General features: G+C 41.5%; 1 protein-coding gene across 1 annotated transcript in view; it reads left to right on the top strand.

Annotated features, from left to right (window-relative positions):
* The first annotated feature begins 205 nt into the window (after positions 1-205).
* The window catches only part of LOC135653109 (DNA mismatch repair protein MLH3-like), a 45,784-nt gene continuing 24,284 nt past the window's right edge, over positions 206-21,705 (top strand). Inside the window, exons 1-6 of the mRNA XM_065174602.1 lie at positions 206-333; positions 1,099-1,235; positions 10,561-10,612; positions 10,703-10,750; positions 19,743-19,897; positions 19,977-20,034. Coding sequence (XP_065030674.1) covers positions 1,110-1,235; positions 10,561-10,612; positions 10,703-10,750; positions 19,743-19,897; positions 19,977-20,034 — 439 coding nt within the window. The 5' untranslated portion in view covers positions 206-333; positions 1,099-1,109. The remainder of the gene's footprint in view (positions 334-1,098; positions 1,236-10,560; positions 10,613-10,702; positions 10,751-19,742; positions 19,898-19,976; positions 20,035-21,705) is intronic.

Genomic DNA, 21,705 nt, shown 5'->3' with positions numbered 1-21,705 from the left:
TTGATCCATCGATTCAACCACGATTTGAGACCGAGATATCAATCATCTCAACCATTGATTTGTCTTTGCTTTCAGTTCTTCATCGGACTTGTCGGATTCTGCCCGAGTCACCGACTCAGTGATGAAACGGGTCGACTCAGGGTTTTGGGCATCGACTCGGTCGAGTCGCGATAGATTTTGTGGGGCGCTTCATAATTTGGGTGTCGAACGTGAATGCTTTGTTACGGCGGTGGGGTTTCGCGCTCCACTCTCTCCTCTCGGTTCCGCGCCCGGCGAGAGCGGCTCCGTCGATCAAGAAACCCTTCACCCTTCTCCTCCTTCCGGGTCGATCCGGTGAGTTCTACGGAAACCCCACTCCGCGTGACACCCTTCCTCTGGATTGCTCATCGTTCCATCTTTCTTTCTTTGTTTCAAGATTACATGGTTTCTTGGTTCTTTCCGCTATATTTTTCCATGTAGGAGCTTGCAGCTTTTCGTTCGATCACAGCATCGTCTTCGCTTGGAATTCACCTTTGTTTCCAGTCGTCTGGTTTTGGATTTGGTTTCAGGGTTCCCGTCTTTTTCTCCGTCAGTCGTCTTTACACCCAAGAAATGGTGTCTTGAGATCTTCTTTCGTTCATTTATTTTTTTGGTGAGTCCATATTCAAGAATTGATCTTTAAAATTCTTGAAATCTTCCTCCGTTTTGTTATTGCTTTTTTTGGTCAGTACTTCACTGGAAGCGGTAAATCTAATCGTGATGCCCACATTAGATGCTTTCTTGAATGACCCGCTTTAATGCTGAAAGTAATGGATGATTTGACTTGGATAAATTGGAGTTCAGATTCCATCACATTCTTTACTGCCTTTTTTTTTCCCTAAATCGTCTCTGCTTTACACTAGCATATAAAACGGGGTACAAATCGGTTTCCAATGTATCGTCACTCTGTTTCTGCTTTGCGATCTTGAAACTTTTCATTTCATCAAGCATACTACTTCCATTTTGGAATTTTCAAATCGTGAATGTTCTATATCTCCTTGCATAAGTAAATTGGTTGTCTTCGCTGATGCTAAACTAGATTAACAAGCTTGGTTAATTTCTTTTCTTTCTTTCTTTCAGATTCCATTTAAATGGAGAACATAAAACGATTGCCAAGAAATGTTCATGGATCCTTGAGATCCGGTGTTGTCATGTTTGACTTGCCAAAAGTGGTGGAAGAGCTGGTGAATAATAGTTTAGACGCGAATCCCGCTAAGGTAGTTACAATTTCAGCTTGTTACAGTTTCTCTTCTCTGACCCTTAATGTGTTTTCTAGTTTACCCTGTTATTTTACTTCATTTTCTTTCAATCTCCTACTTGCTAAATAATTGCTTCTGTGGAACTTCTGGTGATGGTCCATCAGGGTCCTAACATGTAGAACTTTCCATGCTTTAACTTGGGTTGCCCTTGGTAAATTATCATGGATCTAATGTGAAACTGAGATGTCAATTGATCTATAGGGTCCCTAAAACTGAGATGTCCATTGATATATTGGGTCTGAACTCTGAATAAATGAATTCTTATAAAAAAGAAGAAGGTCAAACTAAATCTGGCTTGACTCTACTTTGCTTTCAGCTTCACCAATAGATAAGAAAAATATATATTTTTTTAAGAGAGTGCCCTATGATATTTACTTTCTTTGTCATGGCATCCTATTTAGTATTCCTTTAAGATTTTGGACTCTCTTTCCTTTGCTTTCTTCTAATATACCCTTTCTTCCGTGTTTCATAGTTTTGCATGGCTATTGTATTGATGGGTGATGGCAAGGTTTGAAATATCGTACCGTACCGACGTTTCGATATTCGCTCGGTACGGTGCGATACTGTATACTGAGCGGTATACTGTTCGGTATACCGCTCGGTATATATATATATATATATATATATATATATATTTATACCTCTCTCTTCTCCCCAGGCGGGGCGATGTCGCCTCGTTTATATATATATATATATATATATATATATATAATATTTATATATAAAATATTTTTATAAAAGACGATGTCGTCGAAAAAGGCGACGTCGCCTTATATATATATATATATTCCTTCTCCCACACGGGGCTACGTCGCCTTTTTTGACGACGTTGCTGAGGCGATGCGACATCGCTTAAAAAAAAAAAAAAAAAAAATTATATATATATATATATATATATATACCGTTCGGTAATGGGCGGTCCGTGTACCGGTCAACTGACGGACCGGTACATACCGCCCGGTACGAGTGGTATTATTTGAAACTGTATACTTTGATTGATAGTATTGACAGCCAACAAATGTAGTGGCAGTGGATGACAAACATGAGGACAATGACGTGCCCTACTGTCACGACCTTAGCTGGAATTGCCTAAGGCGTGCGGCACCCTTGCGGCCAACGACGCGAACTTAGCTTGCGTTGCCTAAGTCGCGAGTCACTCTTGCGGCAAAGACGCGAACTTAGCTTGCGTTGCCTAAGTCGCGCTTCGCCCTTGCGATCTTGCTCCGCAAGGATCAGCCCACTTTGTAACCTCTCGCAGGTCCCGAAGGACCTGTAAAAGAGAAAGAGAGTTAGATCGAAAGAACGAGCAACGGACAAGTCCCGAAGTCTCGCGAAAAGGAAAGCTTTACAAGCAATTCGTCGAACACCTTGTGTGCACAAGAGAAAAGAGGGAGAGGGGGAAAAGCAAGGCTTTCAAGGATGAACGAACAGCTGCAAGCCCACAAACAGCCGCTCACCTGGTCCCGGACGCAACACCAAGTTCCCGTAAAGGTCACGTGCGAACTTGCGAAAGAGTGTTCAACGCCCGGTATATAACCGAAGCCCCATCCAGCCATGTGCCACCCGGGGGGTTCCTGGGTGCTGAGATGGCTGACGTTTTGGTGAGCGGAGGCAGCACTCCGCTCACCTCCCGCAGCACGCGAAAACGGAGCCGTTTTGGGCTGTTTTGGGGCTGTTTTGCTCGGTTCGGTGAGCGATCGCTTTGCAACGCTGCAGCTTGTTCGAACTTACATATTTACAAGCAAAATGACCCAAAACCATGGGAAAACATGCTGTCAAGCAGCTGTACATGCGGGTGTGAGCGACGAACGGTTCGTTGAACGAAGTTGTTGCGGGTGCGCGACGACCGTTCGTGACATTCTCCCCCACTTAAACTGTCGACGCCCTCGTCGACGCTTGTTGGTAGTTGTTGATGACGTCTTCTTCATGTCGCAGGGCGTCTTCAAGCTCCCAACTGGCTTCAGTTCGGGGAAGCTTTCGCCACTTCACCAAGTACTCTGTTTGCTCCGCTCCGTTGGGTAGCTTTATCTTGCGATCCGCCAGAATGGTTTCCACTCGCTTCTCGTAGGAGGCTGTGAGGGGAGGTAGTCGAGTTGGAACACTTCGAGAAGCATCTTGCGGATCTGAATGGTAGGCCTTCAGGTTGCTGGCGTGAAGAACGTTGTGAATTTTGAACCACGCCGGCAGCTGCAACTTGTAAGAAACATTGCCTACCCTGCTGATAATTGGGAAGGGCCCTTCATACTTACGCACCAATCCTTTGTGGACTCTTTTCCTGAAGAATTGGAGTGATGCTGGTTGGAGCTTTACCAACACCAAATCGCCAACTTTGAACTCCTGTGGTCGCCTTCCCAAGTCTGCCCACTTCTTCATCCGTTTTGCCGCCTTCTCCAAGTAAGCCCGCGCAATATCGGCATTTCGATGCCACTCCTTTGCGAAATGGTAGGCTGATGGACTACTCCCAGTATACCCAATTGCCATAGTGTGCGGAGTCGACGGTTGTTGTCCTGTGATAATTTCGAAGGGGCTCTTGTTGGATGCAGAGCTCCGCTGCAAGTTGTAGGAGAATTGGGCGATGTCCAACAGCTTCACCCAATCTCGTTGATTGGCACTCACGTAGTGCCGGAGATACTGCTCCAAGAGCGAATTTATTCTTTCAGTCTGACCATCCGTCTGGGGGTGGAGGCTTGTAGAGAAGTATAACTTTGATCCCAACAATTTGAATAGCTCGGTCCAGAACCGTCCCAGAAACCGAGCGTCTCGATCACTAATGATATTGTGTGGGACTCCCCAATACTTCACTACACCCTTCATCATCAGTCTGGCCGCCTCTTCAGCTGAACAGTGTAGGGGAGCAGCAATGAAAGTTGCATACTTTGAAAACCGATCGACCACCACAAGTATCGATCCAAGTCCCCCTACAGGTGGCAAGCTTGATATGAAGTCTAAGGAAATGCTCTCCCATGGCCTTTCTGGTACGGGCAACGGCTCCAAAAGTCCCACCGGCTTCCGCTGCTCCACCTTGTCTTGTTGGCAAGTAAGGCATGTTCGAACATACTCCTCCACATCAATCCCCATCTTTGGCCAGTAGAAGGCCCTCTCCACGAGAGCCAATGTTCTGTGAATGCCGGGATGTCCAGCCCAAAGGGAATCGTGACACTCTTTTAAGAGTTCACGCCTTAAATTGTCCACTCGGGGAACATAAACCCTATTCCCTTTTGTGTAAACAAGTCCCTCCTGGACCCAAAATCGTCGTGCCTTGCCTTCTTTGATGAGCTGCATCAGGATAACTGCCTGGGGATCACTATACAGTCCATCTCTGATTCGGGAAAGGAAGTTGGAGTGTAACTGACTTGTTTGGCCTCTGCCCTCCAGTTGTGCAGCATTCACGCACTCCACCTTCCGACTCAGCGCATCGGCCACGACATTCGCCTTCCCGGGCTTATATTCCATTGCCATATCAAATTCAGCCAGGAAGTCCTGCCACCGTGCTTGCTTTGGGGAGAGCTTCTTCTGAGTTTGGAAATAACTCAGGGCGATGTTGTCTGTCCTCAGCACAAATCGCGACCCAAGGAGGTAGTGTCGCCAAACTCGTAGGCAGTGGATCACCGCTGTCATCTCCTTCTCATGCACTGGATACCGCCTCTCGGTCTCGTTGAGTTTGCGGCTCTCGTAGACCACCGGATGACCTTCTTGCATGAGTACTCCACCAATAGCAAAGTCCGAAGCATCTGTATGGACTTCAAAGGGCTCTCCATAGTTTGGCAATTTAAGCACTGGTTCTTCCAGAAGAGCAGCCTTCAGATCTTGGAATGCTATCTCACATCTGTCAGACCACTTCCAAGGCTGCTCCTTCTTCAGCAACTCCGTCAGTGGGGTTGCCCGCTTCGAATATCCCGCGATGAAGCGTCGATAGTAGTTGACGAAACCAAGGAAGGATCTCAACTCTGGCACCTTCTTTGGAGTTCGCCATTCCGCAACTGCTTGCACCTTCGACTTATCCATCCGAATGGAGCCATCACCGATTCGATGCCCCAAGAATAGGATCTCCGTCTGAGCAAAGTAGCATTTCTCCCTTTTTACGAACAACGTGTTCTCCCTGAGAACTTTGAAAATCGTCCGAAGGTGCTTGACGTGCTCCTCGAGCGTTTGGCTGTAGACGACGATATCGTCCAAGTAGACGACCACGAACTTATCCAAATACTCCTTGAATAGCTGGTTCATGAGAGTACAGAATGTGGCCGGAGCGTTGGTTAAGCCGAAAGGCATCACCAAGAACTCAAACGCTCCATATCTGGTCACACAAGTAGTCTTTGCTTCGTCGCCTTCAGCAATGCGCACCTGCCAATACCCCGACCGGAGGTCGAGTTTTGAGAAATACTTCGCCTTGCCCAGTTGATCGAACAAGTCCGCGATGAGCGGGATGGGATACTTGTTCTTCACTGTTACTTTGTTGAGGGCTCGATAGTCGACGCATAATCGGAGGCTCCCATCTTGTTTCTTCTGAAAGAGAACTGGAGCTCCGAAAGGTGCTTTTGAGCTGCGGATGAGACCACCGCTTAGCAGTTCACCTAACTGCTTTCTGAGTTCTGCCAACTCTGGCGGGGCCATGCGATAGGGTGGTCTCGCTGGAGGCTTCACTCCTGGCTCCAGCTCGATACTGTGATCCACGCCTCTGCGTGGTGGAAGAGTCTTCGACAACTCGGGTGGCATAACGTCTTTGAACTCCTTCAGGACGTTCGCCACCACAGCAGGTTCTTGAATGGCTTCTTCGTTGAGTGGCTCTAGCTTCATAGAAGCCACGAATGTCAATTCGCCCTTTCGCACCCCTTTCTTCAATTGTAATGCCGAGATATGTTGGGGCTCCTTGGTTCCTCTCCGAGAGACGGGAACCACGCAGGGGTCATCGCCTCCCATCATACATAGGGAATTCAAGAACGGCATCGGCACCAACTTCGCCGCGTGCATAAACTCCATTCCAAGAATCACTTGGAAGTCGTCTAGTGGCACGGCCATCATGTTGGTGGTTCCGCTCCAAGTCCCGATTCTGATGGGAACTCCCTTCGCCAATTCGGAGATTCGCCTGGCCTCCGAGTTCACTGCTTTCATTCGGCTTGGGCTCTTCTCCAATGTCAACCCAAGTCGCTGTGCTTTACGATCGGCTATGAAGTTGTGGGTAGCGCCCGTGTCCACCATTGCACGGGTCGTTTGGCCATTCAGCTTGATGTCCACATACATCAGTTCACTACTTCCTGCTTTGTGTGCCTTCGTCTTCATGTTCTCCCCCACTTGACCCCGCATAGCGTTCAACAAACGCATAGCTCCCATTCGGGGTCCTTGCGACTCTTCATCGTCGCTGCTGGATTCAGAACTGCTTGAGCTAAGGGCAACAACTTTGCCCTTGTCCGATCGGGGAGGGTGTATGGAAGCCGTCAAAGCATTGAGTGCCTGTTTCTGTGGGCACTCCCTTACCATGTGCGGTCCTCCGCACAAGAAACATCCTCCTGGTTTTGAGGCCTTGCCTTTCGGGTTCGGCCCTTTGTGAGAGCTCTTCTTCTTCTGTTCGCCCCCGAGCTCCTTCCCTCGAGAATGTTTTGGAGGGCGATTGCTTGAAGATTGTTTCCTTCTCGTTGGGTCTTCGGAGGAAACGAAGTCGGTGAGCCTTTCTGCAGCTGCTATTGCCCCGACCACGTCGGTAACATTCCTTCGATTCAGCTCCTGCTGAGCCCATGGTTTCAAACCATCAAGGAAGCTGAACAACTTGTCTTTCTCAGACATGTCCTGTATGTCCAGCATCAGTGCAGAAAACTGCTTTACATAGTCTCGGATGGTGGTACTTTGGCGGAGTTGTCTCAACTTCCTTCTTGCGACGAACTCTGTGTTCTCCGGTAGGAACTGAGTTCTCAACTCCCGCTTCAAGTCTTCCCATGTGTCGACTCGACACCGACCTTGTTGGATCTCCTCCCAACGAGTTCGCCACCAAAGCTTCGCATCTCCATTCAGATACATTGTTGCTATAGAAACTTTGGTATCTTCAGAATCGGGCCTCGTAGCTCGGAAGTATTGCTCCATGTCGAACAGAAAGTTCTCGAGCTCCTTGGCATCTCTGGCCCCTCCGTATCCATGGGGCTCAGGTGCCCTCAAGTTTTGTGGCGGTGCAACGCGGGTGTTGCCTCCTCCCGCATTTAGCGTTCTTGTGAGCATAGCCACCTTTGCCGTGAGTTCCGCCACAACATCCTGTAGGTGCTGCACGGAGTCCTTGGTGTCATCGGACAGTCGGTCGACTAGGGCCTCGACCTTGTCGATCCTGGACTCCGCTTCCTCTTGCGAGCTCTCTACCCCAACAAGTCTTTGTTGGCCATGGTAGAGTTCCTCCATGCTCGCTTCCAGAACATCCAGGCGGGTTTCCGCCGTCGTGAGTCTCTCCTTATGACTCTTTTTCCCAGTTAGCGCACCAGATTGCGCTTCCTCCGCTCGCGGAGAGTTGCCAACTTCTCGCTCATCCTGTTCGCTGCCGCGATCCTCATGAGCGGCTCCAACAGCATGAGAGCGAGTGTGCACATGCAGCCCACCTGCGGCTGCTTGGGGCAAGGGTCCGGCTTGCCCCGTCTTGCTTGATTCGCCACGATGCTTTGCCATGGCGAAGTTGCGAAGTTCGTTCGCTGTTCGATCGAAGAGCTTGCCCGCTCTGATACCACAATGTCACGACCTTAGCTGGAATTGCCTAAGGCGTGCGGCACCCTTGCGGCCAACGACGCGAACTTAGCTTGCGTTGCCTAAGTCGCGAGTCACTCTTGCGGCAAAGACGCGAACTTAGCTTGCGTTGCCTAAGTCGCGCTTCGCCCTTGCGATCTTGCTCCGCAAGGATCAGCCCACTTTGTAACCTCTCGCAGGTCCCGAAGGACCTGTAAAAGAGAAAGAGAGTTAGATCGAAAGAACGAGCAACGGACAAGTCCCGAAGTCTCGCGAAAAGGAAAGCTTTACAAGCAATTCGTCGAACACCTTGTGTGCACAAGAGAAAAGAGGGAGAGGGGGAAAAGCAAGGCTTTCAAGGATGAACGAACAGCTGCAAGCCCACAAACAGCCGCTCACCTGGTCCCGGACGCAACACCAAGTTCCCGTAAAGGTCACGTGCGAACTTGCGAAAGAGTGTTCAACGCCCGGTATATAACCGAAGCCCCATCCAGCCATGTGCCACCCGGGGGGTTCCTGGGTGCTGAGATGGCTGACGTTTTGGTGAGCGGAGGCAGCACTCCGCTCACCTCCCGCAGCACGCGAAAACGGAGCCGTTTTGGGCTGTTTTGGGGCTGTTTTGCTCGGTTCGGTGAGCGATCGCTTTGCAACGCTGCAGCTTGTTCGAACTTACATATTTACAAGCAAAATGACCCAAAACCATGGGAAAACATGCTGTCAAGCAGCTGTACATGCGGGTGTGAGCGACGAACGGTTCGTTGAACGAAGTTGTTGCGGGTGCGCGACGACCGTTCGTGACACTACGTCACTTGTCTTCTTTTTAATCGTCTCCCATTGCTTGGTAGTGTTGCCTTCCTTCCACTCTTCTTTTGTTTCCTTAAAAAATTATAAATTATCTGGAAATTTTCAAAATTAGTCAAATAAACCAACTCCATTTTTAGCTGGTTCATCTGATTTTGGTGATATGATTGAGAAATATGTTAAAATCATATCGGCCTTGGTGTCTTGTTATACAAGTCAATTAATTTGATACACATGGGAATAAAATGATATGGTGAACTTTGTGTTTTATTCTATTTAGATTAATGAACTCAGGTATTCATGGAAATAACCTCTAAGATATGTCTTTTGCCAGAAATCCCTTGTGTTATCAGCCAGATGCTAGAAATGAGGCTCACATTGAATGAGAGCATTATTTTCCTAGACGAGTACACTGAACGTTTCTCAACAGACCAATAGTATGGTTCGTTAAGCTGTTATGGTTGGTTGGTATTTAGATGTTGACTTTTGTTTGATGTTTTTGTGGGTTTAAACTGTCTTTTTGTGAAAATTTACCAATCAAATCCTATAAGCTGTCTTTTTATAAGAATGAGGAAAATTGCACGCTAGTGCAAGCCAGGTTTCGCACTGGACAGAACAAGTGTTACCACTCAGTAACTCTATTGAACCAAGCTTACCATCATAGTTGAAACCAGGAACACTAAACGACAAGCCTATCACCCGACACCCCTATTATTTATTATTTATTTTTGATTATTGTCTCCCACTTTTATTTTTTCTTTTTTAATCTATCCTCCCATGCTCTTCTCTTGCTTTCTCCCTTTCTCTCACTTTATCTTACCCCTCCTCCTTGGCCTCTTCTCCTCATTGCTACCTTGCTCCAGTTGCTCCACCACTCCTTGCCACCGTTTCCCCATGTTGCATCACAATTGCTGGTTCCTCTTCCTTTGATATGCCTCTTCCTTCTCTCATCTTCCTTTGTATCCTCTTCCACCAAGTTTGAATCTAGAAGTATCGGCAAAGGACCAAGAAACCACCATGACATGAAAAGGGATTCCTATCAACTTACTCTTTCAAATCTAAGAATATAAGCTCATGAGCTTGGTCCTATTTCACCGTTGGGAAACAAACCATGCACCACATATATCCATGTTGCCTGGGACATCGTTTCTTACTTTCGTCTAATGAAATTACATGCTTCACCACTTCTGCGAGCACCATCGATTACTTTTTTCATTTTTTGCAAGTATTGTCCCAGGCGGGATACTTAACATGTTAGCTACTTTTCTTTCTTGTTCACTTCCCCATTGTTGGTAGGACCTTCAAATGTGATCCAGCAGTTTCTTCAAAATTACATTCCAAAACTTCAACAAGTTTATATGGGGCTTTGCAAATTTGACCATATTAAACTGGTTGGAGTTGGAAAAAAAGAAGAAGAGACGAAACCTTCCATTTTAGGTAAATAACTTGTCATCACTATGAGGGACATGCCTTATTAAGAAAATATTTTGATGGTATTTATATTCTTCTATATGAGTCATATTGTTTTCTTTTGCAAAAGTTGATTCACTGGAACTAATTTGACCTCACAAAGTTAGTTGAAACTTATGGTTCAACACACCCTCTAGTATCAAACTTAGATGACAGAGTCTAATTAAATGAATGGTTTGATTTTTTTTTTTGAAATCCTCTCACTTAAATTGGATCATGTATGTCCTTCAGGATAACCATCGACCTGATTAAATCTGTTTGACTCCGTAATTGGTTGTATTTGATTTTGCATCCTAACATTTAATCACTTCTTTTTCAGGTTTCTGTCTTTGTTAATGTCAGAACTTGTTATATCAAAATAGAAGATGATGGTGTGTAAATGCCTGGTCTCACAATTCTTACTATTTCAACCTGTTAATTATACTACATGCATGTATCTTTTAACTTCTCTTTGATTCTAGGTTGTGGTATTACAAGAGATGAATTGGTCATTCTGGGAGAAAAATATGGTCTGAACTCCTCTCTCAACATTTTGTTACAATATAAATATTGAATCTGCAATTTAACCAAGGATTTAGTTGTCTTGTATTGTTTTTCATCTCACCAGTTGCTAGCAGAATAATACTGAATGCATGTACTTGTAAGTGCAGTACTGACATGTGGCAAGTTATGCAACTTGCACTTGGCCATTGTGCTAGCTTGGATCATCAAGAAATTTCTAGTGGCAGCTGGTAGCTTAATTCATAGTTCTGAGTCTTCTGACAATCTAGAATAATTTTATGCATGGTAGATGGTTTTTCTATATCATCTCTTGTTTCTGATTGCGAGTTGTGTTCTGCAAATTAGATACACACCTTTTCCTGCTACAATTTTGTTTCTTTGTTGTCTGGGAAACATTTTTATGTTAAAATGTGAAAATAGATAGTATAGGGACGCACAAGCAATAACTTAAGATGTTACAATCTCTATCTGGTTCTTCAGACAACATATTTTTGACATGCTTGACACAATGTTTAGAGGGTTGTTCTTTGAAAATCTTATTTTTTTTATTATTCACTATGTATATAGTATTTAAAAATCATTCATGAGAGGGTAGTTGAATCATTCATGGATGGGCATGCACTAGCAATGGCATATGTAAAACCTTTCCGGTTAGACTCATCAAGCAGTTTGCATTTTGAACATACATGCAACATGCTGTAATATCCCAATTATTTGGAGCTGACTACATGGATATTTTCCTGCCATATAGCTTTGTGTAGGGAAATATCTCCTTTGTAACATAAATGCCTGGTCTATACTGCGATTGCCATGCTTTTACAAATCATGCTTCTTCAGCTCCTCAATGTATCATTGCATCTTCTGGGTACCGCAAGCAAATAAGTGTCTGCTAGCTTTTTAGTTTTACTAAGGATTACCACCTTTAGTGTTGCTTGGGCATTTAATTAGTGCATTGGGGTTGTTTTAGAACACAATTTTTAGATCTATTATAATGTCAACAGAATCAAATGAAGCATAAGACATGGGGCCTTGGCTTAAATCTTGATACTTGATCTTAAGTCCTTTCTGTCAGCTTATGATAATAGCTTATCTTGTATTTTTGATGATTCTCAGTTTTCTAAATAACTCATGTAATATTGTCTTGTGCAATTTCTCAACTTACGTGGAAAGCATTGTGTTCCTTTTTCTTTATCACAATTTCCATACCTCTGAAACTGCTCTGTTGAAGTAATATGATTACATTTTGTGACTTCTTACTGATGCAATTCGCAACAACCATCTTCCTGGGAAAACATATTATTCTCCTTAACATTCTACAGAAAGACTGTAAGTGCACCCACCTTCGGGTACATGTGTATAGTCATTATATCACATTGTCTACGGGACACATTCTACTGCCTTTTAAATAGAATATTTCTTTGCAAATAGGAAAATTAAATAGCAATATTTAATGTTATTTTGTTCCTGGTGGACAAAGGTCCTGTCTTTCCTGAGTCCAGACAGAAATCTGTCCAGATTTGTACATCAAGTGGTGTCTACTTAACAATAACTAGAAGAAAATGTAGATGCTTAAGAGGGAGCTTTGTGAATACCATATGTTAGACCTAACCCATCCCTATCGACCACGTACTCAAACTTGAACATTTTCAGCATGGTAATTTTTAATGAAAAGATGACATGCTTCTTCTGTCTCAAGATCAACCTTGGGTCCTCAGCATACCCAAGATTAATTACAAGTTTAAGCTCCAAAAGTTGGTGTAGAAAGAGTCGGTAAAAATTTGTTATTCAATCGGAGAACCATTTTGCACATATCGATAGAATTCTGTCTTTAGACATTCAGTTTGTGTGACTTTGCCATTTCTGGTTCAAGTCAACTTTGTATTTTATCTTTTTGTCACTTTGAGCCTTGAGCATCCTGATCAGGGAAGCAGAGTTCCTCTCTCTCTCTCTCTCTCAATAAGGAGTTCTTTTCCTTTCACCTAAATGTAATTTGGTTACAAGTTAGAACTTAAGAAAGTGCAATCTAGGAAAAGTATACTGGTTAGTAGGAAGTTTCTTTAGTAATAAATTAGCACTTTTATGCAAAATTAGAATTAGCCGTTTAAGTCTTGGTTTTAGTGTAGCTCATTGCGTTTTCAATTTTGACATCAGAAGGTAGGTGGTTCCAACAGTCCAGAGATGATTTCTCAACAGTATTAGTTGGTAAAGACAGACAAGAAAACTGAAATAATAAGGAAAGTTATTTATTGAAGTGTAATTTTTGGTTTTGCAGAAAATTGCTGATGGTGATTGCTGATTTTAGGCTGAAAGCATAGGGATCACAAAATATGGTAAAGTGTTGAAAGGGAGAAGCAAATTTTTATCGAGTTATGCAAGTGTAACAAGAAAATACATATACATACACACACACACATATAATATATATATATATATATATATACACTCCAAAATTCGTGCGTACCTATGGATGGTGACTAGTTTCAATATCTTGAGACTTTCTAACATGACACAAACTCTGGGTTTCATCTCAGATTTGTATAAATTAGTTGTTGATGGTTTTGCTTTTACTCAATGGTTGATTATGTTTTATTTAAGAGGATAGATGAAACTTCAAAAGTTGGTAGAAACTTTAGGCATAAAAAAAAATATAAAATATGCTAGCATTTTTTTTCCTTTAACATAGAAATCTATCATTTGTTTGATTTTGAAGTACTTTAAAGCAAGGTTTGCCGTACCGTACCGTATCGGCGTTTCGACCCGGGCTCGGTACGGTACGGTGTACCGAGCGGTACACCTGATTTCACCGATTTAACCCTCCGAAAATACCTGAAAATTAAAAAAAAGTTAGGATAGGGTTTTCAAGTTACGAATAAATATAGTAATAGTACAAGTTTAGCAAAATCAATGTAAATTAGGTAAGAATAGTATCACATATCTTTTTCGGGCTTTGAGGTAATCTTGTTCGAGGTTCGTATTTCAACCTGCTATAGATTGAAATATCTACAGAAAAATCAGTTGAATTATTAGACTATTTTGTTACAATATAAACTCTAAAATTCAAATGAATTAAATAATCACATATCTAGATATACCTGATTGTTGATTCTACCACCAAAACGAACGACGGGCCTCCACGGGTGGTGGATCGGGGTCCTCGATCCGATACATATCAATATGATACGTTTGTTGGACCCAATCATGAAATTGATCCCATGACATAGTGTATTGATACACCGTATGCCATTGATGCATCAATGTGGTGCTGATCGTAGATTGATCGTCATGAATCATATTTGTTCGAGGCAGCTCTTGAGGCATATATTGGTGCTGTTCTGTATCATGCTGTTGCTCAGAGAAGGATGACCAACTATCACCATACTATTGTTGCCCGTATGATTCTCCATAATACGATGGTCGTGAATACGATGAGTCTCTTTCTGTGTCTATATCATGTATGTTCTGTCGCATTTGTTCATATTCATCCACTGCCTTCGCCTTCGCCTTCCCCTTCCCCTTCCCCTTCCCCGCATAAACTTGACCAGTACCTTGTCGAGTTCCATGATCTGAATCTTGAGTGACATGTGTAAAATATTGCTCCTCAGTCCATTCACCACCCTCAAGTTGTGTAGACGAGACCAACGACTGCCCGGCATCACCGCCATCATCTGTCGAGGCACTATTGTCCGTGTTGCTGTCATGTCTCTGGACCGAGCGAGAAAGAGAATGTGATTATGAAGGTGTCTCGTCGCCCAACTCGATTCTTTCCAACGATGCAACCGATGCTACTGCCTTCCCTTTTGCCTTTGCACGTTGGGCGGACGAGTGTGACCGTTGGGTGTCGGTAGTTCCTCGAGCAGTTTGACTCCTACCATGTTGTAATCGAGGGGGATTTTCCACCTGTTGGGGTTGTGCTTCTTCTTCTTTTATTGCCTCGGTGATAAAACGTGAAGGTCGCTGAGGATCTCCCGCCTCATCAAGTAGATGATCCTCTTGGTTCTCTGTTGCTTCAACCCAATCTAACATTTGCTCTGAATCTTCGTTGTAGAATTGGAGGTCAATGGGATCAATATCTGATTCCTCTGGCTCCTTATCCAACTCAGCACATCGCAATTTTAGCCGCATGTTATAATGGATATATACTGGTTTCTCTAATCGTCTGTAGGAGAGTCTGTTGCGGACCTTCGTATGAATCAATGCAAACGTTGACCAATTACGTTTGCAACCACTAGATGTTATTGTCTGTGAAAGTACACGAACGACAACCTTCCTTAAATGTGGTGCATCGCCTCCAAATTGTAGCCACCACTCGACTGCAAAAAGATATAAATAAGATTTTATTAGCATAACAAATAATTAACATTAAATATAATTGATAATCAATATTACATAACTTTTCCTCACCAGGATCCATAGTGTAACGATACGATACAACTACAACGTCAGAGAATGAACCAACTGTTTCTCGAAATAATCGATCCTCCCTAAGAGCATCGGTTGCCTCGGTAGTGTTTGGCAAGAGCCAATATATAACATTTCGTAATGTCGTTAGGAAATTATTTTGCGTTCCGAGAGCATATCGATATTGAATTGTCGGGTGTAGATAATACGCTGCAAAACATAATTTTGTTTGTATGATTTTTTTATTATCTAAATAATAATAAATTAAATTATTCTGAATATGAATTTACCTGCATTATGGATATCTTGATCCATATGAACTTCGGTCCGACGATTAATGATTCGTACGTATTGGTTGGCCTTAAAATCATCTTTGAATGCTTTCCTGATCTCCTCTCTTGCTGAAATCAGCATATATTTAAGATACGACATCTGTGGACTCTTGTCCATATTGACATTACGGAGGACAATATAAAGTGGTTCCACACCTTTTATGATTTCTGCTATAGTCTCCCAAAATCTAGAGGAAAGAATGACCTTTTCTATCTTCTTTCCATCGCTCAATTTTGAATATCTGGATTCAGATCACTCTTGTGAGCTAGCCATTGCCTTCAAGCCATGCCTTTTTTGCTGTAATGACTTTAATGCAATAAAATTGGTAGCAAACCGAGTAATTCCAGGCCGAAGTATCTCACCGTTTACCTACTTTTACATTAATGCGTGGACACAATGATGATTATATATAAACTTTGTAATTGATTGTGCTCGAGCTACACATTTCTTGACTGCATCCAACTCACCAATATCCTTCAGCATTAGATCTATGCAATGAGCTGCACATTGAGTCCAAAACAAAGTTTTTCTTTTTTCCATCAATTGCAAACCGGCCTTTTTGAAATTCGCTCCATCGTCGGTTATTATTTGGACAACATACTGTGGTCCAATCTCCTCTACCATAGTGTCCATCAAGCTCTCAATGTAGTTTGCATCTTGGATCTTTTCAGAAGCATTAACGGACTTATGAAACACTACTCTTCTATTGCAATAAACAAGAAAGTTGATGATACTCATTCTTGTTGGTCCTGTCCAACTGTCACACATTAATGTCACCCCATATTCGTCTCATTGCCTCTTGAAGGATTTGATCCAATCCTTTAGTTCTGCCACCTCCTCATCTAAGTACACGTCGTAAATCTCCTTCGGTGTTGGAGGTTGGATCTCTATGCCAGACTTTTGAATAGAAGAGACCATGCTCTGATAATATGGACCTTGGGTTGTGTTGGCTGGAATCCTATGAAAGTTGAACCATTTTGAGATTGCCTTCCCAATATCCCGTTTTTTTTTTCTTTTGTGTATATATCGTCAATCCGTGTCTGTTTCGCTGTTTGTGGGGGATAGGCTTGCGGATCAATATCAACAATATCTGGTTCGGACCTCCTGCCAAGACCTCTCATAAAACCACGGAGTCCACCATACCTCATGCTACTAGTTCAGCCTAATTGAGGAGCAGTTGGTTGCCTTATGCTGGTTGACCTCTGGATTCCACTACCGCTGCTGGTTGACCTCTGGATTCCACTACCGCTGCCATGCTCCAACTATGAGTCAGGTCGTCGATGCCTCATTGCTTCATCGATCGTATACTGATGCTCCAATGATGCACGAATCCCAGCTGTGAGATCCGGGTCGACTTCATCGCCGCAACCCTCATACTGATCATAAACTGGTTCTTGTGTAGCCCTATGATATTCTTCCTTAACTCTTTCTTTCTTTTTTAATGTATCTTCCTTTGCTTGTTTAAGCTTGCTTTGAAATAATTTACGGATCTCCGTTGGAACATTCTTGCATTTTGCAATATTAGGATACCCACCAGCCAAATGCATTTTCACTCGAGTTATTCCTCCACCCTTGCCAAGTAGTCACAAGAAATACATTGCCAATGATGACGGTTTTCATCTAGCTTTCGGGCATGAACCCATGCATTATCATGTGGCTGTTCCTTTGGTGCCATGATCGTACCAAATTTAAATCAAATAAACTATAAAGTATAAACATATTAAATTAACCAAATATCGATCATAAATCACTAATCACAACATTAAGTAATTTTATTAAAACATAACTAATCATATTTTATCATCATAAATATGTTACATGCATAAAAGAAGTATTAAAATCATTAGATACACTAATTACACGATTAATATAGTTAATTTTTTACTAATTACTTCTCTTTCAACACTAGAAACATGGCAAACACCCTAATATGTATTAAAGATATTGGATTGACATAAAATCGAATAAATTTTGATTAAATTATCATTAAAATAACTAATAGTAGTATTAAATAACTTAATAAAACATAATTAAACTTATTTTACCATCATATATATGTTAAACACATAAAAGAAACATTAAATATGTAATTTTAATCCAATATGATTTAAATTATGATAAAATCATCATTTATCTACACTAATTATCCGATTAATATAGTTATTTTTTCACTAATTACTTCTCTTTCACCACTATAAACATGACAAATACCCTAATAGGTATTAAAGACATTGAATTGATATAAAATCGAACAAATTTTGATTAATCATCATTAAAATGACTAATCGTAGCATTAAATAACTTTAATAAAACTTAATTAAACTTATTTTATTATCATAAATATTATTCAATATTTACTATGCATGAAACCAAGGTTCGCAATACCGTACCGTACCGGTATTTCGATCTGGGCTCGGTACCGATACGGTACGATATACCGAGTGGTACACCCAGGTGTACCGAGCGGTATACTCAGGTGTGCCGAGTACTGTAGCACTGTTACAATGCTACAGTACACTGATACAGTGCTACAGTGCACTCGGACCGGTAACAAACGGTCCGTGTACCGACAACCTATCGGACCGGTACGTACCACTCGTACCGAGCGGTACAGTTCGGTACTGCAGACCATGCATGAAACACACTAATCATAATCTTAATTCTTAAATATCTTAATTACTCTCTAATTAAAAAAAACGAATACATACCTCTTGATTAGAATTTTTTTCCTTTTAATCTTCCCAAATTAGCCTCAATTGAATTCACAAATCGTTGTTTTATAGAGTTTAGGAGAGGAAAAAAAAGTTTGAGAGAGAGTTTAAGAGAGTATAATGAAATAGGGGAGAGAAGAATGGTTTAAATAGGAGGAGAAAGGGCTCCAACGGTCAATTTGACCGTTGGAGCACTGTAGCACTGCTACAGTGCGGTAACGGTCGATTTCGACTGTTACTGAGTGGTGCCGGGCGGTACCGAGTGGTGCCGGGCAGTAACGGTCGAAATTTCGACCATTACCACCCGATATTACCCCGTATCGTCCGATACGGGGTTTTTTTGTCCGCTACCGGTAGCCTGTCGGACCGGTACGTACCACCCGTACCGGGCGGTACAATTCGGTATGGCAGACCTCGCTTTAAAGTTGAAAGTGCTAAAATCATGGTTTGCAATATCGTACCATACCGTTCGGTACGGGCAGTACATATCGGTCCGATAGAGGATTGGTATGGGCGGTACATCAGTATACCTTAGTGTACCATATATCGGTATGCTCGGTACAGTTCAGTACCTACCGTACCGACAGTTGATCGGTATACTGGTACGGTACGGTATTTAGAACCTTAGCCTAAAATATTTTAATTTGCTCAAATTCTTTCTTCAAACAAACTTAAAATGGGAAATACCTACTCTATAACGTAATTTAAAACTTAGTCTAATGATTTTATCCTTGAAATAGTTAGTTTCAGTGTAAATCAATGAAAGTGCAAACTTGGGCCAGAACTACTATAGCTTCAGAAACCATTAAAACTTCATGAAACTCTGAAACATATTTGTATTGATCAAATGGATCATTTTTTTCTTAAACTTCATGCCATGCCTCTTATGGTTCTTGTTGATTCTTTTGATATTAAAGAAGGTTGGTAATTTTGAATTTCTTTATATTTTCTGTGTTTTTCTTATTGAACACATTAACCAGCTTCAGTGTTTGTAGTGCATCTTTGTTATCATTTCATTTATTGACATTGATGGTATCATGGCAATGCTTGAACTGTAATCTTCCACTATATGCAGCCACTTGGAATGAGTCCTGTCACATAACTGACTTTGGCTTAGTTGAAGCCTTTTTCTTGCTTTACTCTCCTTGCCCCAAAATGAAGAATCTGCATGGTGTATATAAGGCAAAGGATCTATCGTGACAATTTTAAGAGTGAATATTCTACCTTACAGTGGCCTACATTACATTATTACAATAATACATTAAGTAGATATGCATGTTTTTATTAACGTTCTTTGTTGTTACAATGCTAGATTTAATTGACGTTCAGATCATCAGTTGGATGTTATGCTTGAGCAGTACTAAACCAATTTTTTGTTTGACATGCATTGTTATCAACTTATCATATTCATTCTTAGACTGTAAATGGCTGGCTCAATTCTTCTTCTCTCCTTTTTTTTACCTTGAATAGAAATAGAAATGTTAACATGCTACAGTTTGCCAATCTTAAGAAGTTTTGACTATTGAGGTATCATTGAAGTACTGTGATGTATAAACAGCAACATCGAAGTCTGGTCTTGTGGATGATGGAAGATCTAGCACTGATGGCTTGGGTTTTAGAGGAGAGGCATTGCTTTCACTTTCTAATATTTCTATAGTTGAAGTTAGAACGAAGGCCCGAGGGAAGCCAAATGCATATTGCAAGATTATAAAGGCATTGGTTTTCTTTGGTTTTTGGATTAAGTAATGTTTGACTTAATTGCTTGAGGCTAATCTTTTTAGAAATTATCCAGGGATCAAAGTGCTTATTTCTTGGCATTGATGATCAGAGGGAAGGTGTGGGTACCACTGGTAATCTACTTATATCTTTTTGTTTTTTTTTTTCTCTTGCCCTTTTAGAATAGCATTATCATCCTGCTAGATGTCATGAGGCAAACTGGTGAGGTTCTGGCCTGTCTACTTGACTTCAACTCATATCAAACTTTAGATACTGTAATGCTTGCTCCTTGAGAATCTTTTAATTGCTTAAGTTTTCTACTTTTTATTTTCTGTCTTTCTTTAATTGAAAATCTGATACCATTTCAAATACTTAATATGCTTACTTCTTGAGAATCCTTCATTTGTTTAAGAACATTTCTTGTACTCTATTGTAATTTTTCCTTTTGTTTCAGACTTTCAGAGTTTGAAGCTTAGTTTCCATCTTGTCGCATAAATTGTTCTTTGATTCAATTCTTAAAGTACTTAAATACGACTTAATGATTATATTTTCAGTCTTCAGAAAACAAATAATTCAGCATAATCACTGTATGGCTGGCATTTGCTCCTTTACGACTTGGTTTATCATGGTCTAAATCATGGAAATAGTCTCTCTACGGTCTTTAGAAAACAAATATTCAACATAATCACTGTATGTCTGGCATTTGCTCTTTTATGATTTGGTTGACATGGTCTAAACTAAATCATGGAAATAATCTCTCTACAGTCTTAGAAAACAAATAGTTCAACATAATCACTCTGTGGCTGGCATTTGTTCCTTTACAACTTGGTTGACATGGTCTAAATCATGGAAATAGTCTTGCTACTTATAGGGGTAAGGTTGTGTACATTGATCCTTGACGGTGGTATGCCCTTTAGAATGGTTATTTGATTTTAGAAATTTATTCAAAATTTTCTTCATTGGCAACCTTTGTCCTTTCATGTTTTTTTTTTTTGATCTGATGCAAGTTTGTTTTTTCGCATTTGAATTTTGTTTGTATTCTCTTAAGACACCTTGGTGGTGGTTTGTTTGTTTTCCACTTTGGCTAAGTTGACAGCTTTTGTACTTCAGATTGCAAGGTTGTTACTCCTGGCATATTACCTCAGAAGTTTTCTGTTATCTCTGAAGTAATTTGATTTCATTTTGGAGATATTCCAAGAAAATATTTGCTCGCTTTGGTTTTCTGTCTTTCTTGTAGATATTAATGGACCACCAATTGTTTTATACTTTTAAGTCTTGAATAAAATTTTCCAATTGTTCTGCTTACTTGTGAATGTCTAATATGCTGTTTCAGTTTCTTTTGCTTCTCACATGACACTGAATGATGTTCTCATGGTTCTGAACTACTAACATACTATTTTCACAACTGCCTGAACACCAGAAGAAATTCTAGTGATGATCAGTTAGTGAAGGTGATTTCCTCGTGTGTGGCTTGTTCTGCATTGCTAGATGCTATGTTCAAAATGATAGGACATTTGGATATGTTAAACTTGGGTGCACCAAGGCCCCATCAATCAGTTGGAAGTAATGATCCAATTCAGCCAACCCAGTGAATTTTTTCTAGACCCCTCTTTAAGTACATACATATAAAGAATCACAAGGTTTCATGCTCATTTGTGCATTGTGAAGTGATGGAAAAATGAACTTGGTGCATGAGTGGTGCACAATCCACAAATTTAATTCAGTGCAACCAAAGTTCTGATTGTTTTCAGTTTTCACAATTTCTTTATCTATAGTTATTAGTAAGAGCAACTTCCGGAGTTTTC

Source organism: Musa acuminata, chromosome BXJ3-11 (assembly GCF_036884655.1).
Source record: "Musa acuminata AAA Group cultivar baxijiao chromosome BXJ3-11, Cavendish_Baxijiao_AAA, whole genome shotgun sequence".
In the NCBI taxonomy this organism is placed as follows: domain Eukaryota; kingdom Viridiplantae; phylum Streptophyta; class Magnoliopsida; order Zingiberales; family Musaceae; genus Musa; species Musa acuminata.
This window is presented reverse-complemented; position numbering and strand designations above follow the sequence as displayed.